Raw genomic sequence first — 21,854 nt, 5'->3', positions numbered from 1 at the left:
TTTTCAGATGTTTTTTTTTAATTATTCGAAATTAATCATTAATTCAAAATCAATGGCTAAAAATCGATATGCATAAAAATATAAAGTGAAAAGTAAAATATTTTTTTTTTTATATACTGTTTCTGTTTTTTTTTTCACAGATTACAGTTATTTTATATATTTTTACATATTTAATCTGAAAAAAGATTTTTTTGAAGACTATTATTTAAATATTTTTTAAATTTGTAGGATTTCAATGATACACAAGATAGCAATGTAAAATCGTTTATTAATCAACTTCAGATATGGTTTAAACATATATTAATTATATTTATATTAACTTATATTAGACATGGATTAATAATTTTGAATTATTAGTTTTAAATGATTAACTGTTGATAATTAATTAAAACAATTAGTCATGACGATTGTTAGTTAACCAAATATGTTAGTATACAAATATATCTATGTTATAAACAAACTAAATAGATTTTCTTTTCTTTAAAGATGTAGTTAATTCTATAACTGTATTATGAAATAAAAAATATAGTACTTCTGTCCATGTCTCTATTGAAGTTCCTAACATAATACCATATGTGTAAGATATCGTCATTGTATATAGTGTAGAGAAGTTTTATTTTCTCAAAGTAGGTTCTTCACGCAGTTTGAGCTCTTTCAATTGTTTGAGTAATTGCGCACTCTCCTCAGCGACAGCGGTCTGAATATCTGTCAAATAAGCTAATCGATCATTGAATTGATTAAAAACATCATCCCAATTTAATCCCCTCTCACCTGAATCTTTATAATTTTGTTTGACACTTATCTCCTCTACAGATTCTACCTTTCTGACATCTTCTTTATTCTTTAATAAAGCAAGAAGTTTATCAGTAATTCGTTCAGATGCTCTAGAAGTACTTTCATTAAGACATTCATTTTTTTCTTTTTTTAAGTTATCATTATTGAATATTTCAAAAGTTTCATTTAATTGAGTATTTTTAACTGTTGTTTCATGATTTTGATGAGAGAGTGACAAATTTTTCTTTTCTTTGGCATAATGAGAGTAATCTTGTGCAGATGCTCCCTAAAAATGTATTGATATATCAAATAATTAAAATAAAAAGAGATTACACAAATATCCTTATAACATTATTCCTTTACAGATAAGATAAAGTAAATGTTATATATATTTATGTTTATAAATATTATAAAAAGCATAATGTATTACCATATCAGTGCTATACACAGATTGTTCCAATTGCTGACTAGTGTCACTGCATTCAGGAGCTAATGCATCATATAATGTTTTAATAAATAAATCTGGATTTGCATGAGTTGGTTTAGCTTGAGTACTTGTATCAAAATTATTATTTATCTGACTATTGTCAAAGTCATCTTGTGTAGTTACTGTATCATTGAATATTGCAGCAGTACTACAAGGAGGGCGTAATGGTAGTTCTTGTACCTAAAAATACAGCAAACACAAAAAATAATATATAAATATATGTATAACTAATATAATTATTATATTAATTATAATGTTGTTTATTTAAGTATATATTCAATACCTTTGTTTGAAATATTGCTTACCGAATCTTTTACTAACAATGAAGTTTTTCTTGCAGTATTAATCGCTCCCTTCTGACTTAAATTTACAATGCGCATTCGTTCGCTCTCTCTGAATTTCTTTTTCTCCGATTTTGACAATCCAGATACGAACCGAATCACTTGTTTGTTTGCTGATGCTTCCATTGGATCATAAGATGTAACTTGTGGTTCCTGTTTATACAAATGTATTAACTCAATTAAAGTATGCTGAGAGAAACTTCTCACAATACAAATTACTTATTGTTATGTTTCATACCTCTTCCCAGTTTTCAGTCGACCTGTATGTATCTACAACTATGTCTTCTTTTTGCTTAACACATCCAGTATTCACCTCTACCAGATTTCCAAGACTTGGACATGTTGCAATATGTTCCTACAATATTAAAAAATGTAATATTAGTAACAGAAGAAAAAGGAAGATTTGTCAAGAATATACGTTGCATATTCTAAACAATTTAATTTTATGTAAAATAAATAGATAGACAATGAAGACTTGCAATTTGTATATAATTTGTGTATATTTATATGTTATACAAACCTTAAGATGATCACGATCTACTATATGACTTGTATCCAAAGGACAATGTATCTTGTTTCCTATTGTCTTTGCAGTTTTTTTGCATTTTGCTACATGATTCATAAATTTATATTGAGCAATGCGATGTGCAGGATTGTAGGGACAAGTAACTAAAATATCTGCTTCCATTTCTAAAATTCAATTTTGTGAATTATGCAATACCAATTATTAACATAAAATTAATTACTAAATATGAGATTTTAATAAAAATATGAGACAAAAACGTTAGACTCTAGTATACTGTTGACAATTTAAAAACAAAACCTGTTGGTCTTTCAAAATTTGTAATACAAAATATATTTGGATATATTTTTTGTTATATTGATGGAAAAATCAATCAGCTAAATAAATCCATCATAGAACTACCACAAGTTTAGATAAAAAATCTATATACAAGTTTTTTTAATGTACAAAAAGAAATTCAACATAAAGTCTGTTATTTTTTTCCTTCCAATGTAAAAGGAAAAAGATAAATTCTGAACTCATATTCCCTTTTCATTAAATAAAACATGTTAAATTTATAAGGAGAAATAATGTATAAGTAAAAATAATTTATTCGAATAACATCAACAATTTCAATTTTGTTATTGAAGTTAATCTTAGAAAAAAATGTAAACAATTTAATCGTTGAAAGTTTATGATATAAAAACTTGGACATGTTTTATTTATATTATTTATTCCTAAAGATAGTTCATCACAATTATAATTGTATACTTACTTTTACATAAAATAATATACTTCTTTTATGATTTGAACCGGTACCGATTCGATAAGATAAGGCTCACAACCAATGTACGTATTACGTATGTTTATCCCTCGATGATACTGTACTTTTTACTTTTCTTTTTCTTTATGAATTTCTGTTTTATAAAGTTTTTTCCCTCTTCTTTGCGCGGATGTGAAATACAATATCTTGTGTTATTCACAAAGCAGTTTGTGATTGGTAAAGACCTTAATCTAATCTTGATTAATGTCCCTACTGATTGGTGTATTCCACTGATCTCTTCAGTACATTAGAGCAAGTCTTTATCCTATGAAAAATGACAGGTCAAACGATGTACCAATCGTTGACAAGCTTGGATGAGCGCGCGAAAATCAATCTCGCAAAAATCTACTTCGTCCTTTATACACTAATATAATAAATTTTTATTCTCGAAAGGAATTGAAAATTTATGGACATAACAATCTAAAGTACAACATAAATTTTTCTCAGACATTTCACTCTTTATTTTTCTCTTGACTATAGTAACTTGAACTCTTTATACACACTCTCATAGCCTAAGTACGTGTAAATATAATAACAGAAACTATAACGTATCGCATAAAACTTATTGTTTTAAAACTCTATGTTTATAGGCCTCACTTTCCCTACTATAATTCAATGGAATGATTACAGATATTTATGTCTCACAGTTGTAATTCCGTTGACATCAGAACCTCAAGATAATAATAATTTTTGTAAGTCTTATCACATATATCTTTTAACTAAATTATGAAGAGTGCACGTTTTTTCACACAATGCATAACAAAGCGACGCACACACACAAATTTATAAATTAGTGTACTGATAAGTTTTTACATTAAAAATTAATTGATCAAGAGTGTACTATCGTCTTCACAATGGATGGTATTATACTAGCACTCGAGTTACAATGAGATATGCTGTTTTTATCGTGTGATAAATTCTTTTACCAAAACGTAGATTGATGTTTGATATATCATGAATTATTGTTATGTAAATGAGAAATATAATGTACTACTTGTGATATTATCTAATAAAATTTTTTGGACATACATCTCAACTTTTATAATATAAATATAGTATAATATAAATTCAAGAATTGGTGTTTTAAATTCGCACATGTTTGTAAAGAACATATGTTTACCTTGGTCAATTTTCATTATAAAAACAAAATATTTTTTATTTTTATTTAAAAAAAAAAATTACTATATAATAAATTCGAAAAACTGTGTAATGCACATAAAATTATATTTAATATCTGATAAAAGAAATGATTTAATATATACATTTTGAATGTAGATCTTGATGTATGTATGTATAATTGTTTAATATTTATGTATAAATTTTTAAAATTTACTTTAATAAAAAACAAACATGTGTTTCACAAAGAAAAAATTCATTCGAGCACTATGCATACATTTATAAATAACGCATCGCAATAAATATATAATAAACAGATACATATACATTTCGGTAAATAATCGACTACAAATAACTCACGCGATCTGTACAATATATATTAAGTTATATTGCACATATCATCCAACAAGGATTTCGAAAACACAGTCCTGCATGAGCTTATACAGATTTATATTTAGTGGAAGTCAGAAATCCGATCTCTACTGCTGTTATCTCAATTAATTTAATCGGTTAAAAATTAAGTATTTCTTATAAAGTGCAGTAAATTTTGTTCATCTTTAGATGGGCACAATTAACATTTCTTATTTGTTAAGTTCATACAGGAATTATTTCTTTTAAAAAAACGCACTCTCTATCTGATAGTTACACCCAAATCGAAAATTTTCAATAAAATCATTATAATGCCCATTGTCATTTGTTTTTTTTTTCGTAAACGCTGGCATAAAACATTACGAGTAACTTAGTATAAATATATATATATATATATATATATATATATATATATGTATATATGAGGCATTTTTAAAAATTCTTCACTTTGTCAATTTTCCTTACAGCAGAATAAACGCTTTATCGTACCAATGTACAATATCAATATCTGTACATAGTTCAAGGAACTTTTCTTATATAATGTACACGTGATGTATAAATTCATAAAATATTTCATGTACAGAAATTCCAATATATATATATATATATGTACGTGTGAACATGTGTGTGTGATGCATGTAACATTTTGTTTTAATTTTAGGCACATCGAGCACACAACAACGATATATGTACACAATAAGTCCTAATTATAAGAGCACAGTAACTTTCATACATATATGTATATCTTTCTCTGATATATATAATAATTAGTACAAACTAAACACGGCAGCGGTTGTTATGATTTAGGTAAATCATAGCACAGCAAAACTTGTATATATGTATGTGTAATATCTAAATATATACCATATTCGAGAGAGTGTGTAATTAACACTTTATAAAATATTCATTCTATTTTGTTAAAGTCTAAGAATATTTATGGATTTGATTACCATAATGTAGTAACATTAACATACATTTTATCATATTTGATTGTTTGTACTGTAGAGACTTTTTTCATAAACTGATAATATTTAAAACCTGATAATGAAATAAATAAAAAAAATATATATGTATATAACAAATGATAACAAAATTCATATTGAAATTATTAAAAACACTTTTAACACTGTCTCATATATACAAAAAATTATTTCACAACAATTCCTTGTATGTCTTATATTTTAATAACTATTATATCTTTTTATGAGAGCACTCTTTTATATACTTTCATTATGTGTAAGTCTGTCAGCATTTTTCAATTTATTTTATATGATTTGAAATGCATATGCACATGTATATATGATACATTTTATACATCATGTTAACGATGTTTTTAGATATATGAGTCTGCAATCGTTATATTCACAGATTCGCGAAAAATCAACAAACTACTGTTGCTATCAACAATTCATATTGTATAATTTTCTATTTTTTGTATAATTTCGTTATGTACATTAAATGTACAATATAGTCATTGCACATTTAGTGTGATGCAGTAAAATAAATAATGTGGCATCAAATTATTATATCGATTATATCCAAAATATTTAAAATATTAACTTTAATATTATGAGGCAGCATGATTATTCTAAAACCTTCATTTTCAACTTGCGATAATAAGTATTTCAATGGCAACAGTAAACTTTAGCACATTTTGTTCTCTGTAAAAATTTCTGATTTCTCAATCAGATTAGCGACTCGTAAAATATTTTCCATCTCTTATATATGTATATATATATATATATATATATATATAATATATTATTTGTATGTGTTAAATATATCTTTAAATTTAATTATATAATTTATAATATGTGCTCCAATAATTAAGGCATAATTATGTACATGTGTATAAACATGCTCAAGTGTATAAATATATAGATTTATTTGTTATATGTATATATGTATAGATATATATATATAGATCTTTCATATTCTTTTATATAATATATAGATGTAACACGATACAACGAATACTGTTAAGTCTATTTTAAGGCACTCGTGCGAATAAAATCTAAAACATTTGAAACGAATAAAGAAAAACAAAGATTTTTTTAACTATAATAACAATTCATAAACTTACACAATCTAACTATTACATTTGGTTAAATTGGTCCAGAACTAGAATAGATTGAATGAAACTTTTACTTTGTATTAAACTTTGTAAGATAAATTAAGAAATAGTGTGAAACGATTGTCGAATACAATCGATCAACCCTGTATTAATATAACATTTCATTATAGCCTCTTAACAAATAATATTATGTATTCTATAACCCCGTCTAAAGCCAGGAACTAGTGCTTTAAGGAATTATTTCACCCCCGTCTTTACACTTTAATAAAATCTATAGTGCAAAATTTCTCAACTTTTTTTACTATCAATCAATATTTTCAATAACTAGATATACTTTGAATAGTTTAAATCAAGTGCAAAACACGTGTAAAGGGAGCATAAAACTATGACTAAAACCTGTATTAACAGAGATTTTGGTTAGATACATACATACATACATACATACATACATATATATATATATATATATATATATATATATATATATATGCATAGCATCATTATCCCAGTGCTTCAACACTGTGCATACATAATATGCATATTTGGACCATGTTAAAAAAGGAAAGAAATTATATTGTAAATTGTGTGAGATTGGCCTCAACTTGCTCACTTTAAATTCTTCTAATATTAATATCACGGATTTTGCTTCAATAGATCCTCTGTGTTATGGCAATATATACATTCGTCAATGCCTAGTACAATGTTAGATGCAGATTTTCTCTACAATCTTCTCTAACGCTTGCCACAGTTTTTGCATCAACTACAATATGAGAGCTATGGGACATTATTTATTTTGCATAACTCATGACATGATTTCATAAATATTTAGCAATATCATAATAGACATTTTAATGAAGAATTACATATGTATATGTATATATACATATATACACACATATATATCCTCCACATTTTTCATAGGCAATACATATTTTCGTATGTAACATTATTACATTTAAAATAACATCAATAAAATATTACAAATAAAATAACAACGAGATAAAATATTACACAAATAAAACTTTATGAGTAATTATACTTTATAAAGAAATAACAAAGAATGTAAAACGTTTGATTATTTCAAGTGCATTTAACAGCAACACACGCACACAGTGATAATATATCGACTGTTTTATACATTTATATATAAATCGCGCAAACAGTTATATAGATTCTTTATTATGCAAGATAAATCATTTTTATGTGTGTTCCATAGCTCACAGATTTTTTTCATTTAATATCTTTATATGTAGATAGGAATGTTTCATTTTTTTCTTGTACAACGTCTCTATTATTAGAAATATTATACCATAAAATGCAGATTTTCATATAATTTTAACCGTATACGTTTCTTAGTAACATAATGTTGCCAGTGTACATGTCTTTTGCAAACTGGAATGATAAATATAATTATAGGTATATATCCATGTGTGTATATATACGTGTTATATATATATCTATATCGTCATAATATAAATAAAAATTCGCAGTGAGCACATATAGCGCGTTTGAATCACTCGTAAAACTTTGTACAAATAAAAGACCAGAGTCTTCTGAAAAGTGTAAATAATCGAACGTGTATTATTTTAGCTTTGCTAAAATCTTTGGCTAAACGTCTAATTGCGAGCTAGAATTGTCTTTCGGGTAACTTCTGTTACTGATGACCTATTCATCGACTTGACTTAGCTAAAAATCAGCAAATGTTTAAAAGCGTTCCGTTTATCTAGCAGGTAAAATTTCGATGCTGATGATCATTAACCGTAGCAGCTATTAATCGTGTTAACAGTCTAGCTGCTATAGAAAATATTCATATCATCTTTTGTTATTATCGCGAATAATGTTTATAGAAGATTGCACTGTAAGCCATGTTATTATGATCACAGTAATTTTAGGTATATGTTTATGCTTAATTCAAATAACTTACTCCTGATTATTTATCAACGTCATTCTGCTTCTTAGGACTTTGCTGTATACAATCAAAGCTCTTTGTGACATCCTGAAAAATACATATATATAACATATGTAAATGTTTAAACATATATATATATATATGTGCTAATTATCTCACTGCTATATAAAAATTCTTGTAAATTTATATATATGTAGTCAATACAACAAAATATATATACACGTAACGTAACACATAATGTAATACAAATATAAATGTTGCAGACAAGTACAACATACCTGTACCGCAATTTGCAACGGCGTTAATTCACCTACGGCACAATCATTTCGCGCGACATTCGCCGGCAGTAGTCTGGGGCAGGGTTTGCCCGTGAAGAGCATGAATAGTGCGTGAATGCTTCTACGTTGTGTCAATTCTATATGACGATGTTGGTATCCAGCCAAGTGTCGTCGATGCCGCGATTTTGTCGGGAACCATCTCTCGCACAGATTACAGTATCGTCTGTGCTTTATCGTTGCCTGCGGAAGAAAACGAGCGATAAGAATAGACTACTCGAACTAATGGAAGAAAAACAGGTATGTTAATGAGATAAATTTTTTTTTACCTTTTCATGATAAGCTAATTGAGTTATAAAATCGGCGACAGACATCTCGCTTTTTTGATTAACACCTTTCGTATCGTCAATTTTATCGCTCGACATTATGACTTTGTCGTCTATCAATTTGGATTCCGTAATATCGAGATCTTCGTTATCTTGGATCGTGATGACTGGAGGTGATCGGGAGCTGTCTCTGTCGGAACTCGCGTCAAAATTCATAGTGATTTCAGGTTCCAATATCGGCATATTATCTTCCTTGATCTTAATTTCCTTCATATTATCATTCGTGTCACTCTCTTGATTCGTAAATTTCGATATTTTGGGAATCTTGTAAGAAGCAAGCTTATTCTTCTCTCTCCGTTGTGGATCTTGCAATTGAAAACTGTCACTTTGTTCCATTAGATTCTTCTTTCTTTTCTCGCTCAAGTATATAGTACGAATTAGGCTCTCGTTCGACGTGGTTTCGCCGAATCGTTTGAACGCTTTTAAGGATATTGTAGTGCATTCGCGCGCGTCATCTATCGTCTCTTTGGTATCTGGCTTATCATTCTTCTCGAGTAATTTCGTCTTTCTCTTCACAAATGAATTTTTACTTTGTTTGGAATGTTTTTTATCAGACTTCTCGGCATTAGGTATATTCTCAGTCTTGTTAGATCTACTGGTCGCGGGTATAGAGCTCTCTTGAGACTTAACGTCATTATGACAGTCTTGAGAAGAAACATCAGTCGAATACGTCGTCTCCGAGAGACTATTGAGATCAAAACTCGAGCCTTGTTTCTTCTCAGCGGCTGTCTTCGGTCTCGCGTTACTCTGATTTTCACATCTGGATTTCGAAAGGCACTTCTTCAAGGTCTCCTTAGCCGCCAAAACTTCTTTTATCAAAGAATCGTTGCAGCAGAAGTTTTCCCTTGTTACGGTAGACGCTACTGTCTTGTCGCTCGAGGATCTCGAAAAAATCTCCTTGATAGAGCCAACCGAGTTCTTCTCCAACACAGATCTATCATCGCTACTAATAACATGTTTATCTTTCTCCCGCAAATTCTTGCCACGAGACGAAGTTTCGAATTTATTGCAACGTGTTGTTTTCAACGTCTGATCGCCACACGGCTCTTCGGTGGACACACGACGTGAACTGTAACCAGTAATAGGATCTAGTTTCGGCATGAGCACATCCAGTAGATCGGTATTACTGTTATCTGTAATCTCCAATTCTAACTCGAATTGAGTCGGAATTGCGTCCGCCGAATACAACTGCTCGCTGTCGCCGTCCTCAATTATGTGACTTTCCAACTCGCTAGTACCATTCGGCGAAGCCGGCAGGATCTCTATCGTAGATTGACTCTCATCCGAAGACTCGATTTTAATGACAGAATTGTTATCCATCTCAAAATTGCCCAACATACTCACGGGATCGTCTTTAAGTGAACTGACATCCTGCAAAGTACAATCATTGTCCACGTCACCTGAGCTACTCAGTCGTTCTGTCTTTATTACAATTTTATTATTATCATCCTTCTCCAAGAAAACATCATCATCGTCATCATCATCTTGCTCCTTTTCCTCTTTATCAGTTCGTAGACTGACTTCTTCGGAAAATGATTCGTTCAGATCGGGTACCTTTACGAAACAAGATTCCACCTTAGACGTTGTTTTCAATTCCTTTAACGCGAGCTTGAAGTCTGTAGAGTCATTTGAATGTTTGACAGGAATATTCTTCTCCTCAAGCTTACTTGCGAATATCGTATCTTCGTCTGCTTTCGTTACTTGCTCGTGATCGATGTTAGAATTGTCAGACTTGTGTTCGTCGGATTGTAAAGTAGTCTTCTCCGAGCTGGACCTCTCGAACGATCGACCGATTCCTTTATCGGACAAAGTAACGTCTATCTCCACTCGTGGATTGTCATCACGAGATCTCGATCTACGTTTCTTATCCTTTTCATCAGTTGATTTTCCACCTCGATTTTTCTTCGCCGTACATGTCTTAGCATCCTTAGAATCCGTATCTCGCGATGACGTAAAGCTTAATGTATCGTTGACTTTTCTGCAATCGTAATCCGACATTCTTCTCTGCTTACATTTCATCGGAAGCAAGTCAGACGTCGAATTCGACCTGGATAATTTATAGTCACTTTCCTTCTCGCGACGATGACCGCTTTCCTTGCGATTTGAAAATATTTCATCCAGAGTTCGTAATGATATAGGGGACAGAGTTAATTTTAAATCCTTCACCATGCTATCCAGGATCCGATATCTCTCCAACTTGACTTCTGGTTGCCACTTTGCGCTCTTCGCGATAACGTTCTTGCAACTCTTGCTCAATTCGCACTTAAATTCCGCACTGGCGGACGTTCTCTTAATAATTACTTTGGGAATCTTTTCAGAGATGCGTACCAAGGGATTTTTTCTCGTTTCGCCATCCGACGCGATTGTTCGCGTCGAATCGGATGAATTACTACGTCTCGTAGAGTGTCCTGTTTCGTCACGTCCGGATTTCTTACATTTCTTTAACGGCACTTCCGGATGACACGAACTCTGTCTCTTCCGCGTCACTTCTGGAGATGGCGATCTGTTTCTCTCCTGCTTTCTCAATTTTAATACAGGTATCTTTTCCTCATATCTTCCCGAATCTTTCGAATCTTGAGAAAATATACTGCAGATCGAATCATCCGATAGATCGTTTTTCGAACTCTTTATCTTTACCTTCGGTACAGTTTTCTTCATGCTTTTACGTTTAACGCAAATACCCTTATCCTCGGTCCTCATTATTTTATTAGAATGTTTTTCATCTAGTTTAATCTTCATTTTGGGAATCTTATTTCTATAATTACTTGATTCTTGCAGAGAATCCTCGGAATCATTCACGTACAGTTCTTCGTTCGTAAGTAGAGTCCGATCCGAGATATTTATTTGAACAGGAGGAGCTTCTTCGTGAACGGCCTCGATGGATGGTGTACCCGGGCGAGATCTCGCGTTTCTGATAATCATTTTGGGTATCTTCGGTTGACAGCCTGGCTTGAAGATTGGTTTATTAATTGTACTATCCAACTGCGTAACAGAAGAAGGACTCATCTTTGTAACAAATTTTGAGCTTGCCTCGCTCTTTTTGATTACGAGTTTGGGAACTATCTTTGTATTAGCGTTGCAATCTGTCGCACGCATATACGTCATTTTCTCATAACTATTGGAAGAAACTTTATCCTGCTCCTTGTTCTCGTCGTTGTTTGTCGGTGTCACTTTAGGCTCCTCGATCATCGGCGCCGATTCGACCGCTGATACTTGAGCCTCGTCATTTGGCTTGCTTGCAATCTCAGCGATCAATTCCGAGACTCGAGATTCTTTGATAATCGATGTCCTCGAGAGAGACAGATTGTCTAACAATGAGTTAGCTTCCTGTAGCGAGCTGGCCGCGCCTGTAAAGTCGATCGATGACTCGTCGATACTGCATAAACGATTGACAGCGTCTTCCTGAATCTGGCTCGTCTCCCATTCCATCGGCACTATGCTGTCTTCCTCAGTGAAATCATGCTCGGATATCTGGGTCAGAGGGCATCTATCCTCCGAGTAAATTCCACAATCAGAGGAATCTATGCACAATAATTTGGAATCGAGAGTTATGTTGCAATCCACCCCGGGATTCTCTTTCGTCTCGGGGTTTTGATGTTGTTTTTCATCACTATTAATTATGTTCTTGATGACAGTGAACTCAGATATATTTTGTTTGCGCTTCTCATTCGCGAATAAATCACATATATTTTTTTCGGCAGGTAATTTCAATGCAACGGCTGGCGTAGATATTATCGCGGTACTACAATGATCCACCTCGTCGTTTTCCTGATCCTTCGGCGAGACTTCATCTTCTTGTTTATTATTTTCTGGCTTTTGCTGCTTGTCGCTTTCTTCATTGAGTGATTGCTCTATGGATACGACATCGGATGGATTTTGCGAGGTAATTGGTTCATTTAATTTACATACCGTAGAATTTTCTCCATCATCTTGACCGTTTGTTTGATTAAAGTTAATTTCTGTCGAAATATTCGATTCTATTACAGGCACAACTTTTTCACTATCTTTGCGATCACTTAGAATCGATGAATCTTGTTGATGTACAATTTCCTGACTTATAACAGAGTCCAAATTATCTTTCATCGAATCACTGATCTCATCCTCTTTATTTAAGATAAGCGTAGAATCTTTCACTGTTTCTGTACATTTTGATTCATCGAGCATATTGTTAGACTCTGCACTCAATTTAAATGGATTTGCAATTTCGACACAACTTTCACTTGAAACTTGTTTCGCATTTGCATCCTCATTGGCATTGGATTTATCTTCCTTTGGAGAAGCAGGTGTAGAACAAACATGATTATCATCTTTTATTAAATGAGGTTTTGTTAATGTTTTCTCGTCTTTAATATAATTCGTAGAAGATTGATTTTTTTCCAAATCGTGATTTTTCTCATCTGCTATTTTAGGAGATTGAGCCCTTGAAAATTCTTCTCTTTCAATGAATAAATCATTGGATTTAATTTTATCGGATTGAAATTCCTGTTTTTTTGCATATTCACCACTTTTTTGCATATTCAACGATGTATTGAGCATGTTTGCCGATTTATTAATAACATCTGTTGCTAACGTATCGTTCTGATTATATTCATTTTCTTCTTTATTATTACGTGGGGCAATATCTAATTGTTCGCACTGTGAATCTTCGTCCCAGATCGAATCTAAATGTCCAGTATAGTCGCATGTAGGGCGATGCGTTGACTCGTTCGACGTAGTACAAATTGCCTTGCGATTACTATTATTGGAAGAGTTTTGCTCGGTTGACAGAAATGGGAAAGAATCCAGTCGTTTCTGTGCAAATATCTCGCTGAAATTTAATTCCTTAAGATTATCGCTGTTTCTCCTGTCGACATGAGACGAGTACGATTTAACAGATTCCATTGTTTCTTCCCAACAAGGAGGCCTCGGTGTCAGAAATAAACTTGAATCAAATACGGAGTTTTCGTTGTGTCCTTTTTCATACGCGGGATTATTCAACATTTTTGTCTTACAATGTTTAACGCTGGACGTGGTTTCGCTGTCCAGATTGTATTGTTTTTCGAGAAAGCTCAAGTCTACGATATTCTTTCTACTATTTTCCTTGCTCTCTTGTTGACTACTTCTGCTTGCGTACAATTTGTTCGCGTCATCGTTAAAGAATTCAAGATGCGACGTACTTCGAGATGTTTTTGCGCAAAGACTGCTTTTGTGAACAGCATTCTTATTCGGCAAATGATCAATATGTCTCACCGCAGATTTGGTGTCGGCAGGCAAAAGTTCTTCTTTCTTATCGGTAATGGAAGCGACGTCGCGATTCCTTTTGAATACCTTTCGCAATTTGGAACAGTTGTAATAATCGTACGATGGAGATCTCGTGAAATACGATTCGCGCGTATTATTGTAACTCTCATTCACGCGAGCCTCCATGATTAATTCACGATACGTGAATCGAGGATTAGGACTGTAAGTGATCTTGCCGTCTTTGGTAGTGTATACAGGAACTGTATTTAAGTTCTCCGGTTCGTCCGCGCTAAAGAAGGTTGGATTTACGTAACCGCTAGCGGTCTCGTATAGATCAAAGTTGCCAAATCTACCATCGTCTCTCTTTGACTTTTTCCATTTATCGATACGCTTTGTACTGGCATCTGCATTCTCGTTCGGAGCAACGTCAAAGTGGTTATAATCGAAATGCACGGGATTATCGTAACTGGCATTTTCTAGATTGGGATCCACTGTACTCGAAGAGGTCGATGGAATCGCATTTAATCTAGATGCGATATCGTCTTGGAAACTTTTTGCATTCCTGCACAAAGAAACAGCGGTCGTCTCCTGATGCTCTTTCTTCTGAATATTCTTTGATGTTGATCGCGCGCAAGACAAATTATCTGAAGAAATTTTCAATTCCTCACTGCAAATATTGATAGCAGCAACTTTCTTGTCCGACTCTTCGTGCAAGCTTCTTCTTCTGATCGCCGCCTGTTCTGATTTTGAAATTTCTAAAGCGCTCGATTCTGACTTAGCTTCGGTATCGACGTTATCTGAAAGAAAAATATCTTGTAAGATTATTATATTACAAAACTATTGCAATTTTCTTACCATTTTCGAAAATGTAAAGTACCTTTGTTTTTATATATATCGTTGATTGATTCTCCTTCCAATAACGAGCTACGTCTCTTTTTAAACGAACCGGATGTTTCGTTAATCAAGTCTTCTTTACATCCGGAATTAACCGTATCATGTTTAACCACTTCCGTGTTGGTTGGATTCTCGTGAGCCTCAGTATATATAGACGTTTCCGTTAAAGCAGCTGGAGATCGAGCGCGTCCCTCATAGTCGCGACAATCCGCAGCTTTATCACAAACTGTCTTCTTATCGCACTGAATTTCCGTTATACTTGTCGAATTCGATCTGACTCCGTTCGAAATCGAATTAGTCAAGTGACCGATCGTTTCAGCCACGGCATTCTTGATATTCTCGTGTAACAGCTTCTCAGATGTATTCCGCTCTGTGCACGACACGTTTATCTCGATCTTAATCGCATCAAGGGGACCACTATTCTTCACCTTTTCTTCCAAATTCTGTGATTCTTTCTGATGATTATTATCCTTAAGTTTTAAATTGACATTCGTAACTTGAATAGCAAAGTCGGGATTTATATTCTTACTTACGAATGTTTTCAAGATACTTGCACGCTTCTTTTCTTGTTCGTCGGACGATTTGAGTTTCGCTACGTCCTTCTGATATAGCTGTTTATTGCTTGGTAATTGCAACATTTCTTCAGGCGAAGAGTGAGGCTTCTTGTTTACTGTACAATCAAAATCTTCCTGCATACCTTTATTTTTATTCTGCAGTCCGACAGTAGGCGATTTATATTTCATTCTTCTGTATTCCTTTAGAAGACGCATCCTTTCTCCGCTATCGTCGATACTAACGTTATCAATCACTCTTGGTTTATTATGCGAAATATCAGATTTTTTTAAATTCTCGACGGGATAGGATTTGTTTTCCTTTAGTGTTGCCGCTTCTTGAGTATGTTTATTGTGATGTATAATTGTTTCGCCGTATAATTTATCCGCCGTATTCTCGGATAAACATTTTTTCTTGCGAGAAATTGTTTGATTATCCGAAATTGATTTTTTATGATCCGTAAGCGTTATGTGTCGAGAATTTTTCGAGTTTTTTGCATCGAGATTTACTACTTTATTAGCGTTGGCGTTTTTCTCCAAAAGATCTTCCTTCGCAAATTTATCGCTCGTAAATGTCTCGCACTTTCTTGACTTATTGTTACTTAAAGTCGAATGTTTTGTACTGCGCGACATAGAGTCGCTTTTTATAATCTTTGTCGAACAACCATCTTCTACCGTTGATCTGGAATTTCCTAATGTGATGTCGTTTGTCGATAAACTTATCGTACTCGTCGTTATTGTTTGACAAGTCGATATACATTTTTTTTCGGAATAATTAATATCCTGGCTGCTATTCAGTTCAACGGGGTCCGGATCACTCGTAATATTTTGCAATGCAATATTATTCAGTTCCATCGAATTGGCATATCGAAGTGTTGCTTTCACATTCGTTTCTGGAAGTATTTGTAATTGTTTATGAGCATCCGGATTTGTTGAGGAGGTGGCTTGAGATTCATTCGCGCGGCGCTCGGTGATCGTTGAATTTTTATAATCCCGCATCGACTTATTCTGTTGCATTCCTGTTGACACGATCTTTAATTCATATTCACTCGCAGAGGTCAAAGTCATATGCATACCGGTGGCCTCCACGTTTTCCGTTTCATCGTGCAGTGAAAACACTTTTTCATTGTTATTCTTTGAATTTTCACTTGTATTCACACGTTCTTCACTGTTTTTCGCAGCTATTGTCGCATCGTTTTTATTAATATTCGTGGAAAATTCAAATGTGCCCAGAACGGAATTGTGACCTAGCATATTATTAGTACTTCCGTCGTTTTTGAAATGATTCTCCGCTCGATATTCACCTTCTGGCGGATCGATCGATTTATTCCGCTGGTCGCTCAAATGATCATAAGGTTCTCTATTCGTCGGTGATTGTGTAAAACTAATCATTGGACTATTCTGTATAATTTCTATCGGATTCGTCGATATTGTGAGGTCATCGACGTGAGATTCCGACGACTCCTCGTTATCGGAATGAATAGGCGTATTTAACGTGGTAGAGATCGGAGTGCACTCGGATGTAGGTAGATCCGGTAAACTTATGTCATCCGGATTATGAGATTCCTCGCTGGCGAAACTGTTCTGCTTCTTCAAATTCATGTCTTGAGCGGCATCCAAGTTGTCCTTCATAGATGTAGGTAAGGTGGACGCTACTTCCGGAGCGTTTATCCGCGATGTCTGCGATGTATCCTCCATCGTTTTAGGAGGAGAGCAACCTTCGACGATGTCTTTACTCAGCGTTTCAAGTGCTTCAGCATTATATTCAGTTGAAGCGGATTCGTTGTCGGTCTTCTTGTCAACTTCGAGAGTCATCGCGCTTGCCGTAATTGCTGTTCCTTCCTGGAAAAACGACACCGCTTCTTGCCTCTCCAGAGCAACCGTTTCGGCAACCGTTTGACCGTTAGCGACCTGCAAAATACTACCTATCTCTAGATTATCGACTATATGTATCGTTGGTACTTCGTCAGGTCCATTGCTTATGCACTGTATGATATGACTTCCCGGCACGATATTCTCCTTCGATATTATTTCCTTGCACGTCGAATCCTTGGCTATCTCGATGTTCTCCGCGGCCGAGTATGATATCGTCAAACAGTCTTGCGCGGGCATCACGTCGATGTTGTTGCTCTTATCTTGATTCTCGAACGTTATCACGTTTGAGGTGATCTCTTCTGACTTGGAACCGTTTAGATCTTCCAACGTTTTCGCCGAGAGATTCACGTTCTCGTAGCCCACAACCACCACTGGCGTCGAATCGGTTAAAATAGGCAAGTTGCTGCTCGCCCCGTCCTCGTCCTCCGATTCGTCCCAATTAGCCAGGAACTGTCGTACGTCCAATTCTGGCTTGTCGGCGAATTCTTTGGATATTTTCTGTTGTACAGCTGTATTGTTCGTGTTTGTATCCAAATTATTGAAATTCTCGCTTCCTGTTTTCTGCACTTCAAACTGGCTCTGATCGAGACTCTTTTGCATAGGATATCCATCTTGTTTCTGAACGTTTTCCGAACACAGGACGGCCGCTGCAAGACCACCGTTGTTATGCTGTTGCGACATCAATCGCTCCGGTTTTTGAATGTTGTGATTCGCCATTTCAGAGACACTGTTACCGTCCTTACCTACTTGTTTATCCGCCGAGCTGTCTCCGAGCGGCGCCTGGGGATTCACTGGCGGCACTTGTTGTATTCTGGAAAAAGCTTCGGACATGTAATTGGAATTGATCAAAACGCCATTTTGATCGAATTGTAAGTTTATAGGCGGGATGGCGGAAGTATTGGCGACAGTCGACGCGGTGACGCACGGCGGAGTTTGCTGAAGTGATCCTTGATACGTAATGGATTGCTGTAACTTCAATATTTCTCTGAACCTATGAGCATATTCCTTATACTTGGGATGTGATTGGTACCCAGGTATCCTCATCAGCTCTCTCAGATGATTTTCCGTCGAAAACCTCTGCATCGCTATCTTTTGCTGATATATCTGATATCGCGAATGAGGAGGAGCATGCATGGCCGACGCCTGCATTCTATTTACCATGGATACGTTATCGGTGGTAGTTTCTTGACAATCGTGCGTATTCTCCGTCGGTAGATTCCTCGAGTATTGCGAATTAAAGTAGGTATTCTGCGCGGATGAAATCATACTCGGATTCGGCACATTCGTGGCGGACGGCATACTGCTCGGCATCATAGTGCCACTGTTGTTTTGATAAGGTACCTGTTTACTGTTATACTTTTGCTGAGGTATCGCGAAGCCTTGTTCTTGATGTTTAACCATTCCCTGATTCGGTACATTCATACCGCTCATCTTGGAATATTCTTTAACGTTGTAGGGATATTTCTGATACTCTCCCGTGTAATTGTAGCTTTGCATAGGATAATTCTGCAACATGCCTGAAGGTGGATAGTTTCGCGAGAGCATACGATCCTTGCGATACTTGTAATCAGGAAAATTCCTCCGGTGATCCGCATTAGGCCCGTTAGGCGGTGGCACGACAGGCGGTAGAACCTCTTTTCCGTCGAAATTATCCTTTCTGAAGTTGAAATCACTGTTGAATCGTCGAGCGTCCGCTTGATATCCACCAGACGAGCGAATGTTTTCCCTGTAAGTCGCGTTGTTCTGATAAGAGCAGTACTTTTCCCACTGCTGGTAATTTATGTTAGGATCCGGATTGCAGCATAATGCCTTGCAGGGAACATAGGACGGCGGAGGGCCCGCCGTTCTGCTAGTGGCATGGGAATTCACATTCGTGTGGTTTCGTGGTCCTATAGATCCGTGTGGCGGTGCGTTCATATTCATCACATTTGGTCCATTCATATGAGAAATAGGCCCGTTTAAAGGCACCTGATTGTTTCTATAGCCTAGCTCCTCGTTTAAACCACCTATCGGCGCATTCCTCGGGTCCATAGGATTATCCACCATGGGATTTCTCGTATTCGAAGGTCCATAATGACCAATGCAGTTTTGCATTTGTACCATCGACGCCAGAGGGGTATTGTCAGCAGCGGCATTGTGCCCATGGGAAATATTACTTGACAAATGTGGCTGGAAATGTCTTGGATTGAAATTAGGATCGCTTTGATGTTTCTCGAATCCCTCAGAACTGAGGTTCAAGCTATTCAACTGTGTCGGACAGGTTGGATTAATACTGGAAATAAACGATAAGTGTCCAGAATTGACATTTTGAGCAGTAGATGTTACGTCGTTTATTCCTGATTGCGAGGGATTATACTGATGCCAATCTGGCATATTTCCACTGTAGTTCATTGTACATTGTTTTGCTATTATTTTCTTGTGTGATTACATTGTTCTCCTTATTCGCAGAAAAATGTGTCCAACTAATAAGAGCAGGAGACTACCTAATGAAAAAAGATAAAGCATGTTATATATTTGCTTTATAATATTTACACAGAATTCAGAATATATATGTATATATTTAACATATTATACGATATATAATAATATAAAACGTCAGATTGTATCTAATTTTTCTAAAATTATATTAAAAGTACGTATATTTTAATTATATAATTAAATATAATTAAAATTATTTCTAAAAAATAATATATTCTTTTATACATTCGTTCTTTCATGTATTTTGCAAAAATAAAGATAATATAATTATTCTTATGTTTTATAAGAAATTAAAAATAGCAAGAATTAAAATAACTTGAAATTACGATGTCACGTAGCCTTTGTTCCGTCAAACTCAAAATTATGCACGCTACACGTTATAACGTAACACAAAAGTATGACCTAGATATTTCTTTGACACCTTGGGATACACGGGCCATGCTTATCAGTATGGCCGAATATATATCTTCATTATAATACAAATAATCTCACATTCGACACGCTATCTAACAACCACGTATCGCTATATGTATCACGCGTCGACGTCGAGAAAACGTCATTAACTTTGTCATCATTCCGCGGTTGGAGCCGAGACGAAACGGTATATACCGAGACACGGACCGACGACGACACCACAGGTGACAACCATATTTACCCCAGTGTTGTAGCCATTGTTACAATTAGCCTAGATCGCGCGATGCCCTTCGTCGTACGTATGTTTATCGTGATAAGCGGCCGAATATTTTTGCTGTCATTCGTCATGTATCGCACGCGGTAATGATAACGGTGCATAATTTATACGCGCGTACCTGGCATGAGAGTGGAAACGCACCTTGCTGGCCGGACCTTGAAAGTTGTACGAGACTGACAACAAGATTGATTATCACGCATGCTATTGAATCGTTAGCCTTTTGTAATCGTATATTTGTCGCGACGAATTTATCGCGCTCACTTCGCCCTCATCGTCGAGATCATAGTGTCGTGTGCGGGATACACGCGGGACAGGCAGCGCGTTCTTTGACTTACCTGCACATTAACATCGTTCACGACACGCACGCCATATTGGACACGACTGCTTGTGGAGGAGAGAAAAAAAAAACATCACGCGCCCTCTGCACCAAGAGGTGCTTCGTGCGCGCAACCTGATATGCTGCCCCGCATGTATGTGTGCGGTGTGCACGCGCGCACGTGTGTGTGCATATCTGCGCACTCGCACCTGGTTCGCACCTGGACGCACATGCGTGCAAACGCCCACGTCGAATATTCGTGAAAAATGCGACGTTAATCGCCTTATGCTTCGCTTAATATAGCCACGAGTGCCGTTGGCTTGTTACGACGAGGAACGCGTGAAAAAAAAAAAAATCCCGTTATAAATGTCGCACGTCCATAAAATAAATTATGAAAGAAGTGAAAATATAATTTTGCCTTATTGTTAATAATGCAATTCTTCGAATATATACAACAAATCTTTGATGATTTTTTTTATTATCTACATATTCATCAAAGATTATGTTTGCAATAACAAGTTTTACAAAAGTTTACATTTAGATTGTTGAATATACATAAAATATTCGTTCTCTATATATTATACAAGTATATAAAAATTGAATTTTACATAACTAAGTTTTAATTCATTCATTATAGGGATGTAAATAGAGAAATATAATTTACAATTAAAAGTTTATACAGTTTCTCTCTCTTTCTCTCTCTCTCTCTCTCTTAAGCTATATATATATATATATATATATATATACACACACATTATTAATTTTTATTTTAT

The 21,854-nt window shown here is 34.8% G+C and overlaps 2 protein-coding genes across 4 annotated transcripts; both read right to left on the bottom strand.

Moving 5' to 3' along the window:
* Positions 1-585: 585 nt before the first annotated feature.
* On the bottom strand, positions 586-3,034 carry LOC140672854 (uncharacterized). 3 transcript variants are annotated; one of them, XM_072905286.1, is made up of 7 exons: positions 2,880-3,034; positions 2,123-2,292; positions 1,841-1,957; positions 1,567-1,755; positions 1,205-1,441; positions 772-1,060; positions 586-717 (listed from the first exon to the last, which is right to left on the bottom strand). In XM_072905286.1, exons 2-7 carry the CDS (start codon positions 2,288-2,290, stop codon positions 614-616), a joined length of 1,104 nt encoding a protein of 367 aa, XP_072761387.1. In that variant the 5' UTR covers positions 2,291-2,292; positions 2,880-3,034; the 3' UTR covers positions 586-613. The 3 variants fall into 3 exon arrangements, with proteins under 3 accessions (XP_072761387.1, XP_072761388.1, XP_072761386.1); XM_072905287.1 differs by having other exon boundaries at positions 586-705; XM_072905285.1 differs by having other exon boundaries at positions 586-1,060.
* LOC140672850 (uncharacterized) lies at positions 2,880-21,414 on the bottom strand. The gene is made up of 5 exons (XM_072905283.1): positions 21,101-21,414; positions 15,154-20,079; positions 9,000-15,073; positions 8,674-8,913; positions 2,880-8,482 (listed from the first exon to the last, which is right to left on the bottom strand). The coding sequence occupies exons 2-5, from the start codon at positions 19,985-19,987 to the stop codon at positions 8,417-8,419; spliced, it is 11,214 nt and encodes a 3,737-aa protein (XP_072761384.1). The 5' UTR covers positions 19,988-20,079; positions 21,101-21,414; the 3' UTR covers positions 2,880-8,416.
* Positions 21,415-21,854: the final 440 nt, after the last annotated feature.

This window comes from Anoplolepis gracilipes, chromosome 14, assembly GCF_047496725.1.
Source record: "Anoplolepis gracilipes chromosome 14, ASM4749672v1, whole genome shotgun sequence".
NCBI lineage: Eukaryota > Metazoa > Arthropoda > Insecta > Hymenoptera > Formicidae > Anoplolepis > Anoplolepis gracilipes.
Note: the sequence above shows the minus strand (reverse complement) of the source record. Positions and strands in the feature narration are given on the sequence as shown.